The sequence below is a fragment of the Hyaena hyaena genome, unplaced genomic scaffold (assembly GCF_003009895.1).
Source record: "Hyaena hyaena isolate Hyena2069 unplaced genomic scaffold, ASM300989v1 scaffold_5, whole genome shotgun sequence".
NCBI classification, from domain to species: Eukaryota; Metazoa; Chordata; class Mammalia; order Carnivora; family Hyaenidae; genus Hyaena; species Hyaena hyaena.
In genome coordinates this window covers 8,985,702-9,008,530 of record NW_024080637.1, presented here as the reverse complement: position 1 = coordinate 9,008,530, position 22,829 = coordinate 8,985,702, and the positions used below count along the sequence as shown (strand labels likewise).

Sequence of the window (22,829 nt, the reverse complement as noted above, 5' to 3'; positions counted from 1 at the left end):
ATTAGAAAAAAACCTGGTTAGTTTTTATTCTGAAGCACTCAAAAATTTTTTCATATGAATTTCTGATTCTTACTTGTTTGTTCAGAATTCCTTTGCCATTTGTGTCAGCTAAATCCCAAATCTGAAATTCAGAAAAAAAAAAATCAATCTATATTTTAAACAAAAATCATCTTAAAGATAAATTTACAACTTCATGTTCTTTGGTTGTCAGATTTAAGAATCACAGAAATAAAAGTGGAAAGAAACCTTAAAGGTCATTTAGTTCAACCTTACACAAATATACTAAGGTCCAGTGAGATACTTACTGAAGAATATTTAAAGCATCAGGGAAAGAACTGAAAGCCAGGTTCTAATTTCCAAATCCAATGACTTTTTCATTAACCCAGCTTCTAACTCCAAATCTGATGTTCCTTCTACTAGAATGTACTTTAGATCCATACTAAGATGATATTCTTCCTTAGAGGCAAGTTGAAATAGTTCATGTTTATTTGCGAATAGTTAAATTATTAAAAAGTTATTTTTCAGGGTTTTGAATACTTATCATGTATAAGAATTCACCAGGAGATCTAGCCAGGAGAGGGACTTTCCATATCTTTGTGCTCTTTTCTAGGCCTCTGATTCCCAACTCTATTTACCACATATTAAACACAGTTAGAGTCAGTTATAATAGAGGAAGTAAGGATAGAGCCAACTCTCTGAGTGGGTGGCAAGGTTCCCAGTCTGCACGGTTTCTCCCCACAATACCCAAATGTACTATTACTTCCCCATTTCATCCTACTAAAAAGCAATTGGTTTTCTAAATATCTGAAAAACACCTTACTTTTCAAAAGGGTAAATCACTGCACCACAAATTCCCTGCATTGCATTACTGTAACTGCTTCAATGATTCAATTCTAACTTCTAAGTTTCTCAATGGTATCTAAATTTGCATCCAATTTATAATATACTACTAAATAAATACTCATTATAATATAGTTAAAATGAACAAATACTACCTTTCCAAGTATCAAGTCTGGAAGCCCTGATCTTTTCAGGAAAACAGCAGCATCAGAAGCCAATACCCTTCCAGTATTGCCTGTATCAACCTGAAAAGATACAAACCATAAGCTAAGGACAACCACAAAGACAAAATTATCATTATTTACCTGCCTTTGTCCCTGGGACTTGGGAACTGGTTTTTTCCAAAAGGGAACAGGAATCCTTTGACTAACAAAAGCCAAAAAATACATGGAGAGCCACATGAGTAGAGTTGACACATCTCAACAGCACTGGCAATTTACAAAAAGTTTTTTATCACGCCTGTTATACAAATGAGAAAACTGAAGCTCAGAGGAAACACAGCAAAATTAATGAAGGCATAACATTAACATATAACTTCTGACTCCAAGTCTTCTGTAGTTACCATTTAAATTCTAATAAACTTAAATAGTAATAAGAGGGAAAGGGCACCATTTCCTGGAGAGATCTTTTGGCAAAAGGGAATAGCTGTATATGTTATCTGTTCTTTCAAACATCTTTAAATCATCAACTTCTGCTTTCATACTTACTCTTAGAAACTGCAACACTTAAAAAAATCAAAGCAGTATCAGCTCTAAAACCAGCAGTAATTCCATAACAAACTTAAAGAAATATTTTTAAAATTATTAACCCCCAAAGCACATTGAGGGAAACACATCATTTTAATTGACGGGGACTTTCTTGTAAAACAGAGTAACGTCACCAAGAACAGAAAGAAAGTTCAAAAAAATGACTCTCACTTCTGTTAGGATTTCCTAAAGTAAAATTCTGTTTGTAAAAACGAAAAGTAAATTTTTTAAAAAGTCCTGGGGAAAGGTAACATGATACAAGGATATTTGTGAGCTATTTTTCCAGTTTAGTTAAAAGATTAAGTTTGTTGTAAACACATACAAAGCATTCCAGACAGGTCAATCCTAGCAAAAAGGCAAAAAAGAAATCCTTTCTTTCAAGTGCTGGAATATGGGATAAATCAGGCACTCCGCAAAAAAAAAAAAAAAGAACTGCCCAATCCAAATTTAGGGTAACAAGGAAGTACAAAAAGGGTTGAGAAACCTGCCTCTAAATTCTCCAGAACTCCCTTCTTTGCCTACTCCCTAACCAGTGTTGGGGGGGAATGGAAACATCTATCCCTAGCATGACCTAAGTAGAGAGGCTGTCAGAGGAAACACTGATCAATCTCTTATGAGATATTTATGTATCATATTCCAATTTTACTGTCTTCCATTCATTTGGTTACTATAATAAATTAAACACAGCCATTTAGTCTCTGTCATCTCAGGAGTTTCTGTTGTACTCTGATGCTTACCCAAAGTCTCTGCCATAAGCTATAGGCTAGAATCTGTGTTTTCACCAAAAAGAGTCTCAGAGTCTCATAGAAGGAACTATCACACATACTCTGAATTATTAACACTTCAAATTATAGACTTTGGGATAAAGATTTCTGAGCTGACATCACTTAGACTAATTCTCAAACTGTAATGGTAGATGGACTAAGTCTGAATTTTCAAGGACTATGTACTCCGGAAGTAGATATGCTTCATGAAAACAGACTCCTGATCCAAGACACGGGGAAAGAAAAAAATTAATTACACAGGATTGAATGAATTGTTGAGGAATATTTAATTATGGTTATTAATTTGGAATACTATTGATATTATTTTTAATATTCTATTTTCTAATAATAGCTGGAAAATCCCTTTCTTGTTTCTTCTTAGACTATCTTTAATTCTTGATTTAGTATGCTCTGCTTTTGTAAACTGAATGAAATAGTCTTCAGTGGTATCTGAATCTCACTGACCCTTCAGAATTCAAAAACAAATCTTTCAGTGGGAAGTCTTTATTTTTATAGCAACATAGTTTCTTAACAGGATAATAACAATTTTTTTCTCCCTTTTATCAGGATATAGTTCAGAAAATCAACTGCACAGTATAAGGCCTATTTAGAATAATTCTCTTTTATTCAGAAAAAATAAGCCACTAACAAGGAACAAGGACAGACTCTACATAGAGCCAATGTCTAGAAAGCCCTCCCAAGAAAACTGGCCTGCAACCCAGTTTCTAAGGCCCCAGTCTCAGAGGTATAGCAAGGTCACTTAGCAGGCTAGGAACCGTAGCAAACAGGGGAAACCTTAAGATGAGATAAATTCAGGGGCGCCTGGGTGGCTGAGTGAGTTAAGCATCTGACTCTTGGTTTTGGCTCAAGTCATGATCTCATAGTTTGTAAGTTTGAGCCTCACTTCGGGCTCCACTCTGATAGTGTGGATCCTGCTTGGGATTCTTGCGCGTGCGCGTGCTCTCTCTCTCTCTCTCTCTCAAAATAAATAAACTTAAAAAAAAAAAAACAGATAAATTCATTCAAATTCTTATGTACTACAGGTGAAATATGAGGGAAAGAATTTCTAGGGTTTGGGTTCTACTCTCAAGATAGAAGAAAAATCGAGTACAACCCAAGATTCAGGCAGAAAATAAGTTTCCAGGCTCAGAAGTTGTTAAATAGTGAATGTATGGCTGTAGATTTGCAAGTCACACCAAAGGAGACTTATAATGGTTCTTTAATAAACTTGCTGTAATTATGTAAATAGGTCAAATGATAGCCTTTTCTGTAATCATGATCACAGGTGAGGAGATTTTTAGAAAAAATGACCTAATATTTGGAAATGGCCAAATGAGACTGTCTACACCCTCAAGAGATTATCTGATGTATGCACCCCTGATTTACTTTCTATTGACTAGCCTCTTATTACACTATGCAGGGATAGAGGTTAAATTATAGAAAACTGATAGCAATGCAATGATTCCTGCCCATACCAATACATGAATTTTGTATTGTGGAGAATATAAATCTCTACAGTTCATATTCTCATTTTTATATCTTACTGATTCTCCTAGTAGTTAATGATGTAAATAAAATCTTTGCCACATGTTCATTTTATATTTGTATGAGAGTCATTGTTTTAACTCTGTGAAAATTAAAGTTCAGTAAGTCTTAAAAACAACATAAAAGTTATTTCTATTTGGCTTATAATTAATTTGGATATTTATATCTGGATGAATATATCTAATGTTTTATGGATTTTATAACATATAGCTCATGTTATATGTTATGTGGATAGAAAAATATTTGAGACAAATAAGTGTTTGGACTTAATTATCTCTTTCCTTCATTTTTCTGGTAACTCGTCAAAATTATTAAGCACTCAAAACAGAAGGTTAAAGCACAAGAAACTGAAAATAAGATATGTCAAATGTGTTCAGATGGCTGGTAATCTGCAAATATACAATCAATAACTGAATGTATCTTTTATGTTCAATTTAGAAAAACAAAGAAACCAAAATCTTACCTGTCTGTAGTATTTTTCATATACAGGATTCCCACTTGATAACTAAAATAAATAAATGAATGAATGAATAAATAAATAAAATGCTATTCAATAATTTGTATTAGTATATTTGCATTCACTCAACAGATATTTGAGAGATAAAGTGAATAAGATGAAAATATCCTTGATTTCAAAAAGTTTGGTTTTGTTTCTTTTGAGGGGGGAGGGAAAGTGAATAAAGGCAGCCATATAGAGTATTAAGAATCAACTAGAGTCAAGTAGAACGGTGCCTGGGTGGCTCAGTCAGTTAAGCATCTGACCAGCTCTGGCCATGATCTCAGGGTTTGTAGGTTCAAGCCCCACGCTGGGCTCTGTGCTTACAGTGAGGAGCCTGCTTGGGATTCTCTCTCTCTCCCCCCCTTCCCTGTCTCTCTTTACCACTTCCCAAAATAGATAAACTAAAAAAAAAGAGAATCAAGTAGACAAAAAATAAAATACTTTTAAAATTATTTTTAATTATTTTTGACATAAAAACTTTTCCTCATGTAAAATTTTACCAGAAACCCAACATATAACAAATTAGGGGTGAAATACTTTGGTTTAAGATAGTTGGAAGGCCCAAAATCTTTGGCATTTGTCCTCCACCCAAGTGTCCAAGGTCCCTATGAATACAACTCAAAAACCACTTCAATAAAACAATCAAATGAATACACAGATGTACAAAAAGATAATGTTTATATCATCAGACCTCAAATGCTTGTAGGCAAGCAGTGCCATTCAATTCATACCACAGTTCAAAGGGTTCTCTGGTCTGCTAATTAACAGATTTACTATTCTCATCTCAAAGGCAAATTAGAAGTATCAATGTCTGAAGGCTCAAGTTCACCTGTACATGACTGTGTAGATGTTCTGGAACCAGGAAGGGAGTCCAAGAAGTGTTCATTGAAGTGACATCAGTGCAGGAATTTGAAAAATGGGGAAGGTGAGAGGGTGATTCTATTCAGAGGTAAGGATGTGCAATCAACAGAAAGCTCAGTTACATTTAAAAAGAACATTAAGGAGTTCTGAATGGTGACAGGAATTGGAAGTAAGATTTTGAAGTTTTGTAGAAGACAACTTAAGAAGGGGTTCACAGGGCGCCTGGGTGGCTCAGTCGGTTGAGTGTCCAACTTCGGCTCAGGTCATGATCTCACCACTCTTGTGAGTTCGAGTCCCATGTCAGGTTCTGTGCTGACGGCTCAGAGCCTGGAGCCTGTTTTGGATTCTGTGTGTGTCTCTCTCTCTGCCCCTCCCCCACTCCCACTCTATCTCTCTCAAAAATGAATAAATGTCAAAAAAAATTTTTTTAGAAAGGGATTCATGGGGTGCCTGGGTGGCTCAGTCAGTTAAGCTTCCGACTTTGGCTCAGGTCATGATCTCACGGTTCGTGGGTTCGAGCCCCATGTCAGGCTCTGTGCTGACAGCTCAGAGCCTGGAGCCTGTTTCAGATTCTGTGTCTCCTTCTCTCTGACCCTCCCCTGCTCACACTGTCTCTATTTCTCAGAAATAAATAAATAAACATTAAAAAAAGGGGGGGGGGATTCACATGCCACGGTAAAAGTAAGCAAAATGAGAATGGAAAACGGGGACAGATTCAAGAGTTATTAACATAGTATTAGGTCTAGGTGATTATTTGTGAAGAGGGAAAAATAGGATGGAAAGTAGAAGGCTACTTAGGAAATAATTTTAATGGGCCTAGTAGAGGACCTGAACACTAGAAATGGCAGAAAAGAAGCATGGTCTGAATAAACATTTGTAAGATAGAATTTTCAGGACTTATTAAGTAGATAAAGGGGCAAGAGAAGTTTAGCTAGAAATACAAAAATAAACACACAAAAAAATCTTCAAGCATCAAGGTTGGGCCTATAGCCTTAATGGGTATGAAACTGGATTAAGAAATCAACATTCAGGGGTGCCTGAGTATCTCAGTCGGTTAAGCATCCGACTTCAGCTCAGGTCATGATCTCACGGTTCGTGTGTTCGAGCCCCGTGTCGGGCTCTGTCTGACAGCTAGCTCAGAGCCTGGAGCCTGTTTCATATTCTGTATCCCCCTCTCTCTCTGACCCTCCTTTGCTCACGCTCTCTCTCTATCTCAGAGATAAATAAAACATTTAAAAAATTAAAAAAAAAACTTTCACAGTAACATCTAGAAGGGTGTTTGACCAAACAACTGAGCTAACCTAGCCATATTGGCACACAATTAACCTTCCTACTAGATTTCCTCACTTGTAAACTTGAATGATATTATGGCTCACACTAGATTTCCTTATTTGCAAACTAGAATGATACTATGTGGCTCACAAGGATTATTAGCATAATGTGTTCTCAAAGTAGGCATTCAATGAATGTTGATTTCTTTTTTTTTTTAATTTTTAAAATGTTTTATTTATTTCTGAGAGAGACAGCGTGAGCAGGCACCCCAGTAAAAGTATTTTTTAATGTGGTTAATATTTATATCAGTGCACTTTTAGTAAACTAATATGGGTGGGCCTCATCCAATCAGTTGAAGGTCTTACGAAAAAGACTGAAGCCCCCTGAGGAAGGTATTTCTGTCTCCAGAAAGCCATTAGATTCAGCAGCAACATCAACTCTCCCCCGGGTCCACAGCCTGCTGGCCTGCCCTACAAATTTAGGACTTGCCAGCATCCACAATTACATAAGCCAATTCCTTAACACTAGTCCATCAGTCAGTGTATGTGAATGTATGTGTGTGTCTATCCTGTTGGTCCTGTTTCTCTAGAGAATCCTAACATACCTAGTCACAGAAAGGTTACTTGTCCAAGCTTTTATTTATTTTTTTTTTTAAGTAGGCCTCACATGCCCAGTGTGGAGTCCAAGGTGGGGCTTGAACTCACGACCCTGAGATCAAGACCTGAGCTGAGATCAAGAGTCAGATGCTGGGGTAACTGGGTGGCTCAGTCGGTTAAACGTCCACTTTGGCTCAGGTCATGATCTCACAGCTTGTGAATCTGAGCCCTGCATCGAGCTCTGTGCTGACAACTCAGAGCTGGGAGCCTACTTCAGATTCTGTGTCTCCCTCTCTCTGTGCCCCTCCCCTGCTCTCTCTCTGTCTCTCTCTCTCAAAAATAAACATTAAAAAAAAAAAAAGTTGGATGCTTAACCAATTGAGCCACCCAGGTGCCCCAACCCGCCCAAGGCTTTAAATGGCAGAGCCCAGACTTAAATGCAGGTCTGTCCCACTCGAAGCTCCAAGCTCTTTCACAATACCATGCTGCTTCCCATACGCCCTGGTTTGCTCAGGACTGTCTTGATTTACAACCTGTTGTCGCAGCATCCCATCCAGTTTACCGGTTGTCTCAGATTTTGCATTTTCCTAAGTGAACTATTATTATTAGTGCCAATATTAAAATAAAACAAGATGAGGGGCGCCTGGGTGGCTCAGTCTGTTAAACCTCCAACTTCGGCTCAGGTCATGATCTTGTGGTTCGTGAGTTCAAGCCCTGAATCAGGCTAGATGCTCACAGTGCAAAGCCTGCTTGGGATTCTCTCTCTCTCCCTCACACTATACCCTTCCCCCACTCATGCTGTTTCTGTTTCTCCCAAAATAAATAAACTTAAAAAAATAAAAACAAACAAAAAAATAAACCAAGATGGATTTAGTACACCTCTACTGTATACATCTAACTTCTGGCCAAGCTATCAACTAGTAGAGTGTAAGTGCTTAATCCACATCTTAAAATGATGAAATCTGAAAGAGTACTAGTAATAATTCCATCTTTCTTTTCCCAATTCTTCACAGATAAAATATCACTACCACCTTCTTTTCAAGAAACAGCATGCAGAAGACTCAACGAAAAGTATCCTTAGACACAAGCAACCTTAGAGGTTGCTGACTCATAGCCTTGTGAGATAGTGGAAGAATGATTTGACATTGGTATTCCTGATGGCTATTAGTTATGCCAGTCACTACAGTCACATGTACAAAGACCTGTAACATGCCCCAGGCCACCCACCAGCTGGGTAAGTCAGTGAGAAAGTACAGGCTAGGGACAAATGAAGTATATGTAAGGAGTCAACAATAGTCTGAAAACTCTTAAGGTGGTTTTGTGGTTTTATCATTTACTGTATGGTATAACTCTGTAAACTATTTTATTTATTTTGTTGTTTGGCAATTGTTTTTTTTATTATCCAAGAAGCTCTTTCAGAAACAATAAACTGAAAAGAAGAAATTGTACGTTTAATACAAAATTAAAATCTCAGCTTTCATTTTTCTGAAAAATGAATAGACAGGTAGTTTGCATAATACTTTTGAAGCTATTGCTATTTATCATGGAGCTCTACTGACATCACTGTTAATGAGTTAGCTGCGAATGTCAAAATTTACAAATGTTTTTATACATCCACAATTAAAATTTTAAGGATAAAAATGGTATTGGATACAAAACAAAAAAACAAACAAATAAACTATGTGTGCCCTCCTTGCAACCTGTCATCCAATTTTAAAGACTAAAATCATTGGAAAACTGACTTTATAAATACAACCTAAGTGTCTCAGTACAGAATCATTTTGAAAACACATCCTCTAGAAATTGGTTGTACACTGCTCAAAATCAATTGAGAATCTTTAATCAAAAGTTAAAGTTCAATGAATAAAGTTCCACAAACACTTCAGCTTTTGAACCTTTCAGCAAATACCAATTATTATAAACCAAATTTGCCAAGACTTTGAAACGTACTCCTCAAAAACAAGGCAGGAACTAGACAAACTAAATGAGGAGGTTTCAAACAGTATAGGGTTTCATTTTGAAATTCTATAATTATACTTTGTAATGAATTACAGGAGTTCCATCAAAAGATTCCTCCTATTTTAAATAAATGAATAAAGTAAAATTCCAGAAAGCCTACAATTTTGCACTAAATTTAGTGAAAAATAAAATAATCATAAACAGAGACAACTTCTATGACAAGATTTGTCTTATAAAATATTTGTCAAAGAGAATACCTTAATAGAGGCAAAAATTTAAAAAACACCTCCTGCAAAATACTGGGGCTGACAAATTCGTAATTTTCAGTAAGAAAAAAATAAGAAACAAGAAATACTTCATTTAGTAATTTTCTTCCCTGAGCTAACGAGGTACATCACAACAAGCAGAATGTATTAGCAATTAATATTACTGGTTACAGAGAATAAACTGTAAAAATTAACAATCACAAACCATAAAATGTAACTCTGAAAACTATAGCAGACAATTTTATGAATAAATTTAAACTAGCTAAACTATACTGGAAAATAATTACTTGTTAAAAAAAGCCTTAGTGACACAATATTAAAAACACAGATAAGAAATGACAAAAACTATGATACAAAAAAATTTCTGTATTTTTTAATATTCTGACAATGTAAAGACTTAATTTTGTTATAGTAAAGAACAAATATTTTAGTACATTTTTTTTAGTACATTTTATTTTTGAAAATTGTCTCTGACTAGAACTCCTTTATTAATCTACCAATGTAATCATTTTGATGGCCAAAAAAATAAGTATTTCAAAAAAACTTACAGAATTCTAAACATTTCTAAGCGTCCCTTTCATTCTCAAAAATGTCCAGGTTGAATGAAAAATTGTAAACCCGCCCTATTTACAGACAAGAGTAAAAATACTCTGCTAGAGAAAGCAAATGAAATACATTCCATCAATAATGAAGAGTTAATTTTAAAAGATAATTCAGTTGAATTTTTAGTACCTGAAAAAAAAATCTCATATGCAGAAATTCTGAGCTCCAAACTGTACCTTATTAATCATCACATTACAGTCATCACATTGCTTACTACATAAACACATCTGAGAAGGCATTAGCTCACTAAAGTGTTCTAAAGTACACCCTGTGCTGATTAGTATACTAATATGATACAGCTAAATGAGAATGGAAAAAGCCATACAAATTGCAAATTCACTCATCAAGCAAGAAGACCAACGAGCTGGGGCGCCTGGGTGGCTTAGTCGGTTAAGCGTCCGACTTTCGCTTAGGTCATGATCTCGCGGTTCGTGGGTTCGAGCCCCGCGTCGGGCTCTGTGCTGACTGCCAGCTCAGAGCCTGAAGCCTGTTTCAGTCTGTGACTCCCTCTCTCTCTGACCCTCCCCTGCTCATGCTGCCTGTCTCTCTCTCTCTCTCCTAGAAATAAATAAAAAAAAAAAAACATTAAAAAAAAAAAAAAAGAAGACCAACGAGCTTTCTGGTGTGTCTCGGTAAAAAAAACATTTTTTTTGCTGAAATATGATCATCATAAATCAAAAAGAATTCACACATACACAACACACACAATGAATGCAGACAGAAAATAATTGAAAGGCAGAGCTAAAATGGTAATAGTGATTATCTCTGAACAAAGGATTATACATTATTTTTATATTCATCTTTATATTACTCTGTATTCTCTGAAAACATTTTTTATAATAAGCATGTCCTATTTTTCTAAGTAAAAGGATAAAACTATTTTCAATTTGAGGAAACATAAAAATCCAAAATTTTGAAATCAGTATTCAAAATTGCATATTGGGGTGCCTGAGTGGCTCAGGTGGTTGAGCATCTGACTTTTGATTTGGGTTCAGGTCATGATCCAACGGTCATGGGATTGAGTCCTGCATCAGGCTCTGTGCTGAGCATGGAGCCTGTTTGGGATTCATCCCTCTACCCCTCTCTCCTGCTCATACTTTCCCTCTCTCTCTAAAATTTTTTTTAAATGCATATGAATTTTTAGCATCTAAATTAATTTCTAAAGGAAAACTTTTAAACTAAAGTTGTCAAAACAAAAATCTGATCTTTTGAAAAATCTAACATTATTAAAAGCAATTATTTATTAATTAGCTATATAATAAACTCTTATCAGCTGCCACAAAGTAAAATATTCATAAATATAAGAATCCCTTCTAAAGAGTCAGTAGCTATTTACAACTACTCTGAAAAAATGTCAAGTGCTTATAAATAACAGATGTTAGAGGGGCGCCTGGGTGGCTTAGTCGGTTAAGCATCCGACTTTCACTTAGGTCATGATCTCGCAGTTCGTGGGTTCGAGCCCCGCACTGGGCTCTGTGCTGACTGCCAGCTCAGAGCCTGGAGCCTGTTTCAGTCTGTGACTCCCTCTCTCTCTGATCCTCCCCTGCTCGCGCTGTCTCTCTCTATCTCTCCTAGAAATAAATAAAACATTTAAAAATAAATAAATAAATAAATAACAGATGCTAGAAAGCAACTATAGTTTTGTAAAAAAAAAAAAAAAAAAATTCAAGTTTTGGTATCAGATAGGCCTAGATTCAAAGTCCATTTCATTACTTCTTAGATGACCTTGAGCAATTTACTTCACCTTTTCAAAAAGCCTGTCTCCTTATCTATAAAGTGCTAATAATGTCTATTTTTCATAGGTCTTATAGGAATTAAATTAACTGAAATAAAAAAAGTTGATTACTTGTTTCCTAATATCCTTTCTTCTCTTCTTTCTTTAGTAACAGCATCCCTAAGCTTTACCTGGACATGTGGACACCTAGCTAAAGCTACATCTCCCAGCCTCTCTTGCAATCCCAATTCTCCTCAATGGAATGAGAACAGAAATAATATGTCCAACTCCAGGTTATACACCTACAGGGAAGGAGAATGTCTTCTACCTCCTAGTCCTTCTTCCAACTGGCCAGAATGAAGATATGGTGGCAGAACATGGAACAGCTGTCCAGACTGAGAGATGGAAAACATGGCTGACAATAAAAGAATGGTAAGAGAAAAAGGTGTAGGTCCCTGACACTATCACAAAGATGCCATATCAGCCCTATACCATTTACCCTACCTGGACAGTTACTTGAGGAAGATAAACTCTCTCTTGTTTAAGCACTACGATTTTGGCTTGAACCAATACCCTTAACTAATGCAACAAAGAAAAAAAAAGGATCTATTTTTATTAAGAAAAAAATCATTTAAAGTAAACTTTAGTAATAAAAAATTATTACAAAAGTATAGCATACTACCATCTTAAGGCATGCTGCATTATAATTCTCAATCATTTATTCTCCTCTTATAAAAGTATTAACATTCCTGACTGCTGCCGTGTGACTTGTAGTGCCTGCCTTTCTGTGGCACGAACAACCCTACTGTTGGCTTGGCCATTTGACTTACTTTGGCCAGTGAAAAAGGAGAAACTTCCAGTTCCAAATTAGAAGCTTTAAGAACCATTGTGTGTTTTCACCAAATCCTGCTCTTTTCTCTCTACCAAGAGAACATTACAGTCACAAATAGGGGTGCTCTTTTGTTCTGTATCCTAAAATGAAAAAGAATCATGGAGAGGCAGCTGGGTGGCTCAGGTGGCTGACCATCAGACTTCAGCTCAGGTCATGATCTCTAAGCTGGGGAGTTGGGAGGCCCGCATCGGGCTCTGAGCTGACAGTTCGGAGCCTGGAACCTGATTCGGATTGTGTGTCTCCGTCTTTCCGCCCCTTCCCTGCTCATGCTCTGTCTCTCTCTCTCTCAAAAGTAAATAAACATTTTTTAAAAAATTTTTTAAGAAAAATAATCATGGGGGTGACTGGGTGGCTCAGCTGGTTAAGCGTCCGACTTCAGCTCAGGTCATGATCTCATGGTTCATGGGTTTGAGCCCTGTGTCAGGCTCTGTGCTGACAACTAGCTCAGAGCCTGGAGACTGTTTCGGATTCTGTGCCTCCCTCTCTCTCTGATCCTCCCCTGCTCACGCTGTCTGTCTGTCTGTCTCTCTCTCTCTCAGAAATAAATTTTAAAAAACATTAAAATTAAAAAAAAAAAGAAAAAGAAAAAGAATCATGGAGTTGAACCATAGCCAATTACTAGGGGAATCTATAACATGAGTAATAATTAAACCTTTGTCATTGTAAGCTACTGATGTTTTGGGTTATTTCTTACTGCAAAATAATCTTATAAAAGTTAACAGATAATCTAACACCAAACTATAGTAGATAGCAGAAAGAAAGAAAGAAAGAAAGAAAGAAAGAAAGAAAGAAAGAAAGTAAGGAAGGAAGGAAGGAAGGAAGGAAGGAAAGGAGAAGAAGGGGAGGAAAGGAGGTCCCAGTTACTGGGAAATCCATAGGTTAGTAAATAAATGTCAAGAATTGCTTCATATGGAATTTTTAATTTCATTTTTGGGGGGTTATGTGGGAGATAGATGCTATATAATAGAACTTTGAGAGACTATGATTCTATAGTATACAAAATGAACTGAAACTTTAAATAGTGTTGGGCTTATTATAAATGGTTATAGTACAATGTGGGGGGAGAAAGGTAAAAAGAGAGAGATAACCTCTAAAACATAATGTTTATCATTTTTCCATTAATCACAAGGTCATACAATAAAGAAAACCAGTGAATAAATAAAATGAAGAGGAGAGTGGGTATGAATATAAAGGAGTAACATGAAAAATCTTTGTGATGGAACAGTGCTTTATTTTAATTATTGTTAGTTACATGAATCCACACATGATAAAACTGCATATGCATAGAACTACATACATACAAACACAAACAAAAATAACTATAAAACCAACTACATTTGAATAAGGCCTGTGAATTGTGCCAATGTCAATTTCCTAGTTTTGCTATGGTACTACAGTCATATGAGATATTACAATAAGGGACAACTGGGTAAAGGGTATATGGGACCTCTCTGTAGTACTTTTTGCAACTTCCCATGAAAAGGTGGTGTTGAAGCCCACTGTGAAATAGGTTAAAATCCAGACAGAAAGAACACTGTGTGAAAAGGAAAACAGATACAGAAGTCTAGGTAACAAAAAGGAGACAATGGAATAGTTTGTATTTTTCCAAATAAACCACCCAATACCTTTTTTGTTTTCTCTCTCTAAAAAGTTAAGAAAATGAGTAAGAATTCAGTACTAGTAGACATGAAAAATAAGTGTTATTAAAGGCCACAATTTTCTGGGTAATTTGCCATGCAAGTATTTTTGACATATTAACACACAAAAATTTAGCAACTTAGAATAAAGCCATCTAATACTCCATTTTCAAGAGAACTGAGGAACCAGAAGGGGAACTAGCCCCTGACATCCTTTCAACTATTCCATCACAATCACAACCACCAACTTCTTTAATGATGTAACAGCAACTCCAAAGGCCAAAGTAACAAATGAATACAACCAGAAGAGCCAAGTTAGGAGACTAAAATCTTGTGACAAGACTTGTAATGTCCAAAACAGACTCATGTATTTCACAGTACAAGGGAAAATAGGATAAAGACAAGAATGAAAAAATAAGAAGGAGCAATGGTAATCAACAGCGATCCAAAATGACAAAGGAAACAGAAACCTGAAGCTGTCTGAAGAGTCCAGAGAACGTCAATAATAATGAAACTTTAAAAAGGAAAACAACCCTGAAACTGAGTAGAGGGTGGAGAAAAGCAAGTCATGTGAGTAGTCCTCACCTTTAAAGCCAGTGAGAAGGTGCTCAAACAGACACAAACAGCCATCTGACCAGTTTGCTTAGATAATGCACAGTATCAGCCCTCAGCTCTGTGAGTCACAACTCATTTAATAATTTAATAAACATGTATGGATGCTTTCTAGGGACAGAGTAATAGGTTTATATGTCTGGAGTTACAAAAATCATACATGGCTCCTGCCCTCAAAACAGCTTAACCATCCAAAGAGAGCTGCAGTGTTCCATTCTGCAAACGTGCTAACATCTCATGTTAGTACCATAACAAACCACTATAAATTGGTAACGTAACAGTAATACTCTAACACTAGTACTGCAAAGAAAACTTTGAAAATCTAGATCTAAGAATATATTTGCTTTGGAGATAATCAGAACTGAAAGGTACTTTAAGTAGAGAAAAGGATTTCAAAAGATGACATAGCTGTATGCTACTGAAAAACAACGGGCGCAAAGAGACTATACCAGCAACTCAGACCAATAATGAACTAGCTTTTGTTAAAGCCAGTTCAACCTAACCAAAAATCTAAGTGGCAGAGTGACAGTGACAAAGAGTAGCTTTGGTCTCTCACCAGAGGATAGTTAAGTCCTACACACGCCAGTATAGTCAGCCCAAAATGAAGAGAAATCACTGGGATAAGCAGGAATAATAGATGAATTGACAGACATTCAAATTTGGAAGAAATGAAACAAAATAACTATCATCTGCATTTGTATAGCACTTTACTTTTTTTTTTTTTTTTTTTTTTTTAACCAAGGACATTCACAACCTCACCTCCCAGGCCCTTTTTCTACACTAATCCAGATGATCACATCAATTCCCACTTTTCAGTACCACACTTACACTGATGACTATCAAATGGGGATCTTTAGTTCAGACCCTTTCTCTGAACTCAACATTTAAATAAACCATCTACTTTACATCTCCACTTGGGTGTCTCTAAAACATCTGACAGACTTGTATTTTTTTCTCCAAAAACCCATTCCCTTCCCTGCCACAAACCATCTAGATGCCCAAGCCAAATACCTGAGCCTACCTGTCCCTCACTGTCTGTTTTCAATCCATCAGCAAGTCCCATCAACTCTACTTCCAAGATATACATTGAACTCATCCACCTCTCTCCACATCTCAGTCCCATATTTTGTCTTTACTATTGTAACAAACTTTTTTTAATGTTTATTTATTTTTGAGAGAAAGATAGATAGAGAGCTGGGGAGCGGCAGAGAGAGGGGGACAGAGGATCCAAAGCAGGCTCCACAATGACAGCAGAGAGCCCAATGTGGGGCTTGATCACAAACAGTGAGATCATGACCCAAGGTCGGACACTCAACTGACTGACTGGCCCCTGTAACAAACTTTTATCTATCGTCTCTGCCTTTATTCCTGCCTCTCCATACAGAGTATACAGTAGTCATATAAAAATATAAATCAGGACATAATATTCCCCTGTTTAAAGCCCTCGATGGCTTCTTATTTGACAAAAAATAAAATCAAAATTCTTTGCTATGGCTTGGAATCGCTGCCAGCCTCTGCTCACCTCTCCAGCCTCATCTGGGTCACTAACTTCACTCTGATATTTCAGTTCTTCTAAAAGTGCAAATTCTGTCCCAATTCACAGACTTTGCATGGATCATTCTCTCTTCCTGAAAAGCATAGTTGGTATCTTCATTTACTTAGCTTAACTGTTACCCACTCTAAGATTTTTTTTGGATCATCATAAAGTAGGTTCTCTTTTCTTTCTTTTCTTCCTCAGCTTTGCTTGTTTCCTTCAGAGCTCTTAATACAACTTGTTTTAATTTTGTCAGTGTGGGGTTTTTTTGTGGGTGGACCTCACTACAAGATGGGCTCCATAACAGCAGAAGCCCATGCCTATCTCGTTCAACATCATTTTCCCAATGTCTAGCACAGTGCCTACTTATAGACGTGCTCAATAAATATTAGTGAATTTTATTTATTCAACATTTATTGACAACTCACTACTTACCAAAGATTGAGCTAGGCACAGTGATACACAATCCCTACTCTCAAGGAGTTTACAGTCTAGTGTAGAGAAAGAAAAGGGTAAGGAAGTCATTTTTTCCTCACCCTCTTCTGAGAATGTTCCCTTCAAAACCAACATGAGATACTTGATCCTTTCCTGAAGAGAAAGCTAAACACATCTTTTCTCAGAATGTTACCTCCTTCAACCCCCTGCTTTATACGAAACTCAACCTCTCACCTCCCTCTCAAATGGTCCAGTTTTAAAAACCAGCCTACATCAGGGTCCAGAAATGGCATTAAAATCCTCTTTGATCATCTCTGCAGCTTGTCCACATTATACTACTCAAACTTTTTTTAAAAAAACCAAAACAAAATAGAGGCACCTAGATGTCTAGGTGTCACCTAGTGACTCAGAGTCATATACCTATTTAAGTGTTGGGACCAGTATTCAAATCCAAGAAGTCTTATTGTAGGATATTTTTGCTCTTAATCATTTGGTTGCCTCTATCAACAATGCTGTTACTTTCACCATTACCTTACTAGCCTTTATCATCACTATCTTACCAGCATCTTTCATTGGCATTATATCATCTGAACCTCTATAACACTCAGAAAGGTATTACATGTTCCAATTCTAAGACACCTTTAGTTGTAAGGGCCACCGATTTAACAGAACTTAATATCAACGTAGAGATAATTTTAAAAACTTTTTTATTACTAACCCCAAATTACATACATTTACCTGCTTTTACTTGTCTAGTATCACAATCAAGCATTAAGTCAAAGCAATGTTTTTATAGTTTTCATTGTACAAGTCTTCTGCCCCCTTGGTTAAATTTATTTCAAAGTATTTTATTCTTTTTGATACTACTACCAATGAGATTGCTTTCTTAATTTCCTTTGCAAATTGTCCACTGCCAGTGTATAAAAATGCAACAGATTTTTGTGCTTTGATTTCATAAATTGCAACTTTGCCAAATTTGTTTATTAGCTCTACCATTGTTTTGTAGCATCGTTAGGGGGTTCTACATATAAAAAATCATGTCAAACAGTACGAAATCTCCTCAAAAATTAAAAATAGAACTACCATATCACCCATCAATCCTATTTCTCAGTGTTTGTCCAAAAGAATTGAAATCAGGGGGCTCTTGGGTGGCTCAGTGGGTTAAGCATCTGGCTCTTGATTCCAGCTCAGGTCATGATCTCACGTTTTGCAGATTCAAGCTCTGCACCAGGCTCTGCACTGTTAGTGTGCTTGGGATTCTCTCTTTCCTCCCTTGCACACACTTGCTCGCATGTTCTCTCTCTCTCTCAAAATAAATAAATTTTTTAAAAAAGGATTGAAATCAGGTTCTCAAAGAGATATCTGCACTCCCATGTTCACTTCAGCATTATTTACAATGGCCAAGAAGTAAAGACTTCATCAACAAATGGATAAAGAAAATGTGGCACAAATATGATTTCATTCATATGTAGAATTTAAGAAGCAAAACAAATGAGCAAAGAAAAAAAGGAGAAAGACAGAGACAAACCAAGAAATGGACACAACTATAGAAAACAAACTGATGATTACCAGAGGGGAGGTGGGTGGGAGGACAGATGAAATAGGTGACAGGGATTAAGAGTACAATTATGATGAGCACTGAGTAATGTATAGAATTGCTGAATCACTATATTGTACACTTGAAACTAACATAACACTGTATGTTAACTCTTCTGGAATTAAAATAAAAAATAAAAAAAAAAGAAAATATGGTAAATATACATAGCAGAATATTGTTCAGCCACAAAAAAAGAAGGAAACCCATATATGCTACAACATGAATGAAACTTAAAGACATTCTAAGAGAGGGGCACCTGGATGGCTCAGTCAGTTAAGCATCCGACTTCGGTTCAGGTCATGATCTCACAGGTAGTGGGTTTGAGCCCCGCTAACAACTAGCTCAGAGCCTAGAGCCTGTTTCAGATTCTGTATCTCCCTCTCTCTGCTCATGCTGTCTCTCTCTCTCTCTCTCAGAAATAAATAAAACATTAAAAAAATTTTTTAAGACATTCTAAGGGAAACAAGTCAATCACAGGGGGGCAAATACCACATGACTCTGCTTATATAAAGTACCTAACATAACGAAACTCATAGAAGCAAAAAGTAGAATGGAAGTTGTCAGGGATTGGGGTTAGAAGCAAATAGGGAGTTGCTGTTCAATGGGAACAGAGTGTCAGTATTATAATGTAAAAAGGTTCCAGAGAGCTGCTCTATAACAATGTGCCTACAATTAATGACAATGTACTATTCATTTAAAATTTTGTAAAGGTGGTAGATCTCATGCTATGTGTTATTAACCAGAATAAATTTTTAAATTTTTTTAATGTTTATTTTTGAGAGAGAGAGCGTGAACAGGGGAGGGGCAGAGAGAAATGAAGACACAGAACCCGAAGCAGGTTTTAGGCTCTGAGCTGTCAGCACAGAGCCCAACGCAGAGCTCGAATTCATGAACCCACGAGATCATGACTTGAGCCAGTCAGATGCTTAATGGACTGAGCCATGCAAGCACCCCTGCCAGACTAAATTTTTTAAAAATCATGTCATCTACAGAGATAATTTCATTTTTTCCTTCCCAATTTCGATGAGTTTTATTTCTTTTTCTTGCCTAACTGCTCTACCTAGAATTTCCAGTACTGTGTTGAATGGAATGGGTAAAGGCAGTCATGCTCATCTTGCTCATCATCTTAAGAAAAAAGCTTTCAGTATTTCAACACTTAGTATAATGCTAGCTGTGGGTTTTTCTATATGGCTTTTATCATGTTGAGAAAGTTCCCTTCTATTGCTCGTTTATTGAGTATTTTCATCATGAAAGGGTGTTGAATTTTGTCAAATGCTTTTTCTGCATTAATTGAGATGATCAAGTGAGTTTTTTCCCCCTTCATTCAATTAATGTGGTACATTACATTGATTGATTCTCATATGATGAACCATCCTTGCAAGTGTTTCATTGTCTTTTCCTGGAAATATATCCACAAGCCAGGAAATAAAAAGCATCCTTTTTCAGCCAAATGACTAAACCTTTGACCGGAAAAATACTGTCAACTTATCTGTACTCTAATGTGAAAAGATCTGTTGCTTTTCAATGCCTAGTTTAGTAAAACGCTAGCAGGGTATTACCGGTCAGCCACACACAATCCTCCAATTTGTCATCTGGCCTACTTAGCATACCCGTCTTTTCAAATGCAAGTATTGCTCTGGTGGTTGTCTACTGATCAGTCATGCAGACTCTGCAGAGAATTACCTACAACAGAAATTGTAATTGCTTAACCTCTATCTGGAAAATACTAAGAGTAAGAATTTCTACTGGAATTGGAGGAGGGGATAATTTTGGTGAATGTGCACAAAGACAACATTCACCCAGTCTCAATTTCGAGTATTCTGTATAATTACTAGACCATTTGTTTTTGATTTCTAGTTGAGGAAATACAATAACTCTGGCTGGAGCACTTATATGAACAGTAAACTTGACAAGGTATTGTTGAAGGAAAGCAGCTAGGAAGGTTAAAGATAACTAAAATGACCTATTTTGCTTAAAACTCACAGTTCAGGGTCTATTGGAATATTATACAAACATGCTTTATACTAGATAGTCTATATGACTCAGTAGAAGACTCGGTGAATTAACATGCTAACACACCAATCATTTCCTATTTATACAAACTGCTGATCTATTATGTGTCATTGTATTAGGCACTCCTGACAGAGAGATGAACAAATAGGACGTCTTTGCTCCCCCGTAACTTAGTCTTAAGCAGAAAAAAAAAGAGAGAGAAAGAAATTATAACACAATGGCTAAATACAAAAATGTATTTAATTCACTAAGCTATCAGACAAATAAGAAAGTATTCAAATAAACTGTACTTACTATCATTATTACCAGACAGAAACAAAGTACAGAGAGAAATATACTAAGGAAATACAAAGTAGAAAAACTTAAACAAGTTTCATTCATTATTCATTCATTTAGACACTGCTGTACATCTATTTGCCTTGATATTGGGAATACTAAAATAAGTAAGAAACCATAATCCCTGACATTGAACACTCAAGTTTAGAAAGAAAAAGAGACAATAACAATCCACTGTGATAAGTGCAACAAGAGGAAGTAAATACAGTTGCTATGGAATCAGAGATACCTAAAGGGAAAAGAAGAGGAAAAGTCAATAAAAGTCATGTCTGAATTACTTTATAATAGAAAAAGCTGAGGAAGTCACTTACAAGTGACATCTAAATTAAATCTTAAAGGAACCAGTCAAGCAACTGTAAAGAGCACTCCCATCTCAAGGCCCCTGCACTTGCTATTCCATCTACCTGGAACATGTCCATAGATACTCATATGGCTTACTTCTTATTTCATTCAAACTCTGATCAAATATAACTTCCTCAGATTGGCCTTTCTGACCATCCTATCTAAAGCTGCTCCTGATAGCACCCTCTTCTCTTACCACACTCTTATTATTTTTCCTAGCTCTTATCACAATTGGACACACTTGCTATCTGTTTTTGTTGGTCTCCCTCACTGGAAATACTCACCCATGGGGCCAATAACTGTCTTGCTTACTATGTGTCACAGTACAGACACCAGTGCTTGATAGATAGGAGGTACTCAGTACCTATCAAATGAATAAAGCAAAGAAGTACAAGAAAAACTCAGGCAGAGCAAGAAAAATGTACAGAAGAAAGTTATGAAAAATGGGCCATGGCTGGGTACTCCTGATCAATAATTGTAATAGCAAATATTTTTATAAAGGATTCACTTATGGGCCAAGCACTATTTTTAGCACTTTATTTGTATTATCTCATCTAATCTTCACAATCTACAAAATAGACACTCTTATTCACATTTTACATATGAAGAATCTGAAATGCGAGGAGAGTAAATGATGTGCCCCAAATCACATAGCTAGTAAATGGCAGAATTATAATTCCAAGACAAGCAGTACAATGCCAGGGCTCATTCTTTTAATCACTGTCCTAAAGCACAGAAAACTGATAACCTCTCTGGGCTGTTTCTACATATGTTTAAAAAAGGAAAGAAAGAAAAAGAAAAATACCTACCAAAAGCAGTCTTTGTGAATATTGCATGCTTCATATATTCTTTAAATTTTTTTAATGTTTTATTTATTTCTGAGAGAGAGAGAGAGAGAGAGAGAGAGAGAGAGAGGGACAACGTGAGCAAGGGAGGGTCAGAGAGAGAGGGAGACACAGAATCTGAAACAGGCTCCAGGCTCTGAGCTGTCAGCACAGAGACCGACACGGGGCTTGAACCCACGAACCATGAGATCATTACCTCAGTCAAAGTCAGATGCTTAACAGACTGAGCCACCCAGGCACCCCCATGCTTCATAGACTTAAAACCCTATATGCTACACATTAGTAGTTTTTTCAGAATATGAACTGCGTTTACCATGCAAAAAGCTAAGTAAATCCCCCACCCACAAGTTTCTGATTCTGATTCAAAGTAGCACTGTATGAGGTCTAAGAATTTGCATTTCTAAGAAGTTCTCAGATGATGCTGATATACAATTTCACTCTCAAGAACCCAAGCTACATAACCAAAATGTAAATTAATAACACTTTCAAATAATACTAGGTTCCCTGAATAAGCAATTGCTGAACTAGGCACCTTCAAGTTATTATATATAGATGTGCATGCTTTCCCCTAAAGATCAGGGACAAAACAAGAATGTCCACTCTCGACACTTCTATTCAACATTGTACTAGAGGTCTTAGCCAGGGAAATTAGGCAAGAACACTGCATAAAAGGCATTCAGGTTGGAAAGGAAGAGGTAAAACTCTCTCTATTCATAGATGACATAATCTTACATAGTACATAAAAATTCCTAAGGAATCCACTAAAAACTACTACAACAAATAAATGAGTTCAGTAAGGCTGCAGGATACAAAGTCAATATACAAAAATTAACTGAATTTTTATACACTTGCAACAAATATGAAAATGAAATTATGAAATCAATTCCATTCAAATAACAAGAATAAGGAAGAATATAATAC

The 22,829-nt window shown here is 36.4% G+C and overlaps 1 protein-coding gene across 1 annotated transcript in view; it reads right to left on the bottom strand.

Annotated features, from left to right (window-relative positions):
- LOC120235728 (epidermal growth factor receptor substrate 15-like) overlaps positions 1-22,829 on the bottom strand; it is a 66,072-nt gene that overhangs the window by 28,132 nt on the left and 15,111 nt on the right. Inside the window, exons 2-4 of the mRNA XM_039238165.1 lie at positions 4,359-4,400; positions 996-1,085; positions 74-121 (exon numbers count right to left, since the gene is read on the bottom strand). Coding sequence (XP_039094096.1) covers positions 74-121; positions 996-1,085; positions 4,359-4,400 — 180 coding nt within the window. The remainder of the gene's footprint in view (positions 1-73; positions 122-995; positions 1,086-4,358; positions 4,401-22,829) is intronic.